Source organism: Gavia stellata, chromosome 30, assembly GCF_030936135.1.
Source record: "Gavia stellata isolate bGavSte3 chromosome 30, bGavSte3.hap2, whole genome shotgun sequence".
NCBI classification, from domain to species: domain Eukaryota; kingdom Metazoa; phylum Chordata; class Aves; order Gaviiformes; family Gaviidae; genus Gavia; species Gavia stellata.
The window spans coordinates 2,094,697-2,098,824 of NC_082623.1; the positions used below are offsets into that span (position 1 = coordinate 2,094,697).

Consider the following 4,128-nt stretch of genomic DNA (forward strand, 5'->3'; position numbering starts at 1 on the left):
AGACACCCATAGATGGGGGGGGGGGGGGGGGGGGGGGGGGTCCCACTGCTGCTTGCAACGGCTTTGGATGCCAAAATGAGAAGCCAAAATGATGCCCACAAGCACGGGGTCCGCGGTAGGATGTCACGGTCAGCACGGTGTGATTGCAGCCATCCCCCCCACCTTGCCGGGTGACGTATTGATATCAGCCGATGTTTGCCGTGTCCTTTGGTCCCTGGGTGTCACCTGCCTTGGCCGGGTGCCCGCCGGGGGGGACACGGCGCAGCGGCGGTCCCGGCCGCTCTTGGCACTGCAGGTGGGGTGCGCAGGGGCTATATAAACTGCCGGGCATTTGCCCCGGCAGCCCCAGCATGATGTGGTTCCTTGTGCTTCTCTGCGCTGCCTCTGCTCTCTCCCAGGGCGTCACCAAGTAAGTCACCGCAGCATTGCTCTCACGGGCCGCTCGAGTCAAGGTGGAGGGGGAAAATGAACACTCAGAGCCTTTTAATGGCTTTGAGAAGCGGAGGTGAGGTCTGAGTCTTGGGAAAGCTGCTGCAGGGGTGCAGAGGAAGTGGGGGTGCCTGGGGAGGGGTCCGGTTTCTAGAGGTGCTTTGGGGTTTTGCAAAAATCCCCTTGACTTGGGGGGAGTCCACTGTGCTTCTGCTGTCGGATCAGCACAAATATTGACGGTCTCAAATGCTGCTTGCAGGAGCTGCAGGCAGCAAAATCCTGTCTAACGTATTTTTTTTCTTTCGTGCTTGTGCCAGGCTGCCCTTGGAAAGGGGGAAGACGCTGAGAGAGGTCCTCAGGCAGAAGGGCTTGCTGCACCGCTTCTTCCAGCATCACCGCTATGACATCGGCACCAAATTCCCGCATGCTTTTCCCAACGGGACCGAAGTGGCCACCGAGCCCCTGCTGAACACCCTCGACGTGAGTGTTGGCTTTGTCCCCCAGCGGTGCAGCCCTGGGGTGGTTTGTGGGATGCCCATCCCCACGTCTGCGCTGTGCATGGACCAAACCTGAATCCTTTTACCCCAAAGCCTTCAGCTCACATCCCTTGCCCCTTCCTGCCTGTGCTGGTGGCCCTGGCCCCAGAACCTCTGCTAGAAGCAGCGTGTCCCCATGAAGGCTGGAAAGCCTGGAGAAGCTCCAGGTTTGGTTTCACGCCTTAAAAGCAACCCTTAGTCCTGCTGCCCCGCAGATGGAGTACTACGGGACCATCTCCATCGGCACCCCGCCACAGGACTTCACCGTGGTCTTCGACACCGGCTCCTCCAACCTCTGGGTTCCCTCCATCTCCTGCACCAGCCTGGCTTGCCGTAAGTAGGGGCAGGCAGGGCTCCCCGTTTCGGCAGAGCAGGGTCCAGCAGCACATCCTGGGCTTATAATTGCACGATCAAGCCCAAAGATCGGGGTGACATTGTCAGGGGACCGGAGGCCACCTAGCCAGTGCAACGAGCAGACCCCATGGTGCCTGGTCCATCACACCTGTGAAATGCACTGGAGAGATGAGTATTTGGGGTGTAGGACCTACTCCGTGCTGTACTGCACAGGGTGATGTGCTTAGTGCTCAGTGCCTCAGTTTCCCCATCCATCCAAAGGGGGTGATGGGATTTCCTGTGGCTCCCTGGTGGCTGGAGGAGGGGCGGGGACGTACAGCAAATGCTCACAGCTAAATTGCTCCTGAAAGCAGGAAAATAAATGGCAGGTCTAAACAGCAATTCCTCAGGGTTCCTCCTCCCACGTTTCCCTTACGGCTCAGCCTTGCTGAAAGGCTTCATTTCTGATTTTTCCCACTTACCTTCTAGAAAACCATCAGATGTTTAACCCATTGCAGTCCTCCACGTACAAAAGCATGGGGCAGAACTTGTCTATTCAGTATGGCACCGGAGACATGGAGGGCATCGTGGGCTCCGACACTGTCACCGTGAGTATCACGATGGCATTTCCAGTGGGGGTCCTTTGTGCCTTCTCCACCTGATTAACCTTAATACTGCAGTGCCTGCTCCAGATCTTACGGCATCCTCCCTGTCCCTAGGTTGCATCTCTGGTGGACGCCAACCAGCTCTTTGGCTTGAGCACCACCGAGCCCGGCCAATTCTTTGTCCATGTCAAATTTGATGGAATCCTGGGCTTGGGCTACCCAAATCTGGCTGCTGATGGGATCACGCCGGTGTTTGATAACTTGGTGAATGAGAGCTTGCTGGAGGAGAACCTCTTTTCGGTCTATCTGTCCCGGTAAGCCATGTGGGTCTCAAGGGCTGGGGAAGGTAGCAGATGCATCTCATGCAGATTGTTGCACTTGCTGGTGGCTCCAGCTCCTCCGCTGTCACTGCTGCCATCCGGCTGTTGTCTCTGTGTCATGAGCTGGGGGGCTCGTAGCAGGTGGCCACCAGACTCGCTGGAGAGCTTATGGCTTGTGGGCAAACCTCTCTGTTTTCCAGCCACGTGCTTCCACCATGGCTCCCTTTTTCCCTTTTGCTGGGTCCAAAGGACCTGGCACACACTGCTGTTGTACCACTGCCTTCGCTGATGCTCTATAATGAGGAAGGGAGCGGGTGTGACCGTGGCATCGCAAGCAGCATCTCACCCCACGGGACATGCAGCCCTGCTGTTGTAAGCTGCCTGCACTGAAGCCACGTGGCAAACCCTCCATTGTTTTTCTGTTCTGCATCATCCAGCGAGACAACAGGGAGTGTGGTCATCTTCGGGGGAATCGATGAGTCTTATTTCACCGGCTCCATCAACTGGATCTCCGTCTCTTACCAAGGTTACTGGCAGATCTCCATGGACAGGTGACAAAACAGCTCTTCTGGTCTATGTTCATTTCTAACCATCGTTTCTGGAAAGACCTTGGATCCATCAACACCAGAGGCTTTCCACTGGCATCTAACACCCCACAGCTGAGGGATGCAGAAGGTTATGGGGTCAAAATCCATAGTACTTTGGTAACTGCCACCGAAAATGGGGATGCTTTGTGCCTGGGACACAGCCTAATTCTTCTCGGCACAAAGCCTGTGCTCTTGGGGATGTCTCTGGTGATGAGTAGAGCAAAATTATGGTCTAAAACCTACTTCACTGGGCTTGGTTGGTTCCCAGCTGCTGTGTTGTGTTCTGTGCCCGTGTGTGCAATAGGGGCTGTGATACCAGCTGGCATTGCAAATTCCAAAAAGCAAAAGGTTCAAGGGCAGCACTTTGGGTAACCCAGCTTTAACTCTTATACTTGGACTTGATGATCTTAAAGGTCTTTTCCAACCTAAACGATTCTATGATTCTAAAAGAAGTCCAAAAACATCACTAACATCCAGCTGGTTATTTAAGGGCCCCGTGCTTTTTCTGTCCACGCAGCATCATCGTGAACAGCCAGGAGATTGCATGCAGAGGTGGCTGCCAAGCCATCGTCGACACCGGCACTTCCCTCGTGGCTGGGCCACCCTCCGGCATTAGTAACATCCAGAGCGCAGTCGGGGCCAGGCAGGACATGTACGGAGAGGTAAGAGCACCCATGCCTTGCTCTGCTCGCCCTGGAGGCAGCCTGGCACTGCCGAGCCCAGTGCCAAGCCTGCCTCCGTGCACAGGGAAACCATGCTCATGGCAAACCAGCCCTGCTCCTTTGATACCTCCAACAGAGATCCAAGTCTAGTTTATACCGGTGAAATCAAACCCCTTCACTCCTTGCCCTGTGAACTAAGAGCCTCTTTCCTCTGCTCTCTGCAGTACAACGTGAACTGCAGCTCCATTTCTGCCATGCCTGATGTCATCTTTGTCATCAATGGGGTTCAGTATCCTGTGTCCTCCTTGGCTTACATAGAGCAGGTAAGGGGGCACCAGGTGGTCCTGGTTTCAGGAGCCTCTCGCAAGGTCCTTCTACTTCCTCCAATGGCTCTGGTCACCTTGGCTTCTCCCATTCCCATGGGAGGCAGGGGATGGATGGCCATGGGCCTCCAGAGTAATGCAAGAAAAGACACCCGCCCACATTTCCCCCATTTGCCTTTTCTTGCTCAAATGAAGAACGACCAAGGACCTTGCATCAGCAGCTTCCAGAACACCTCTGGGGACCTCTGGATCTTGGGAGACATCTTCATCAGGGTGTACTACAGCATCTTTGACCGGGCCAACAACCGCGTTGGACTGGCCAAGGCTATTTAG

At 55.2% G+C, this 4,128-nt stretch overlaps 1 protein-coding gene across 1 annotated transcript; it reads left to right on the forward strand.

The window, feature by feature from the left end:
• Positions 1-353: 353 nt before the first annotated feature.
• On the forward strand, positions 354-4,128 carry LOC104251662 (embryonic pepsinogen). The gene is made up of 9 exons (XM_059831349.1): positions 354-409; positions 747-909; positions 1,181-1,298; positions 1,788-1,906; positions 2,018-2,217; positions 2,661-2,774; positions 3,328-3,472; positions 3,697-3,795; positions 3,991-4,128. Exons 1-9 carry the CDS (start codon positions 354-356, stop codon positions 4,126-4,128), a joined length of 1,152 nt encoding a protein of 383 aa, XP_059687332.1.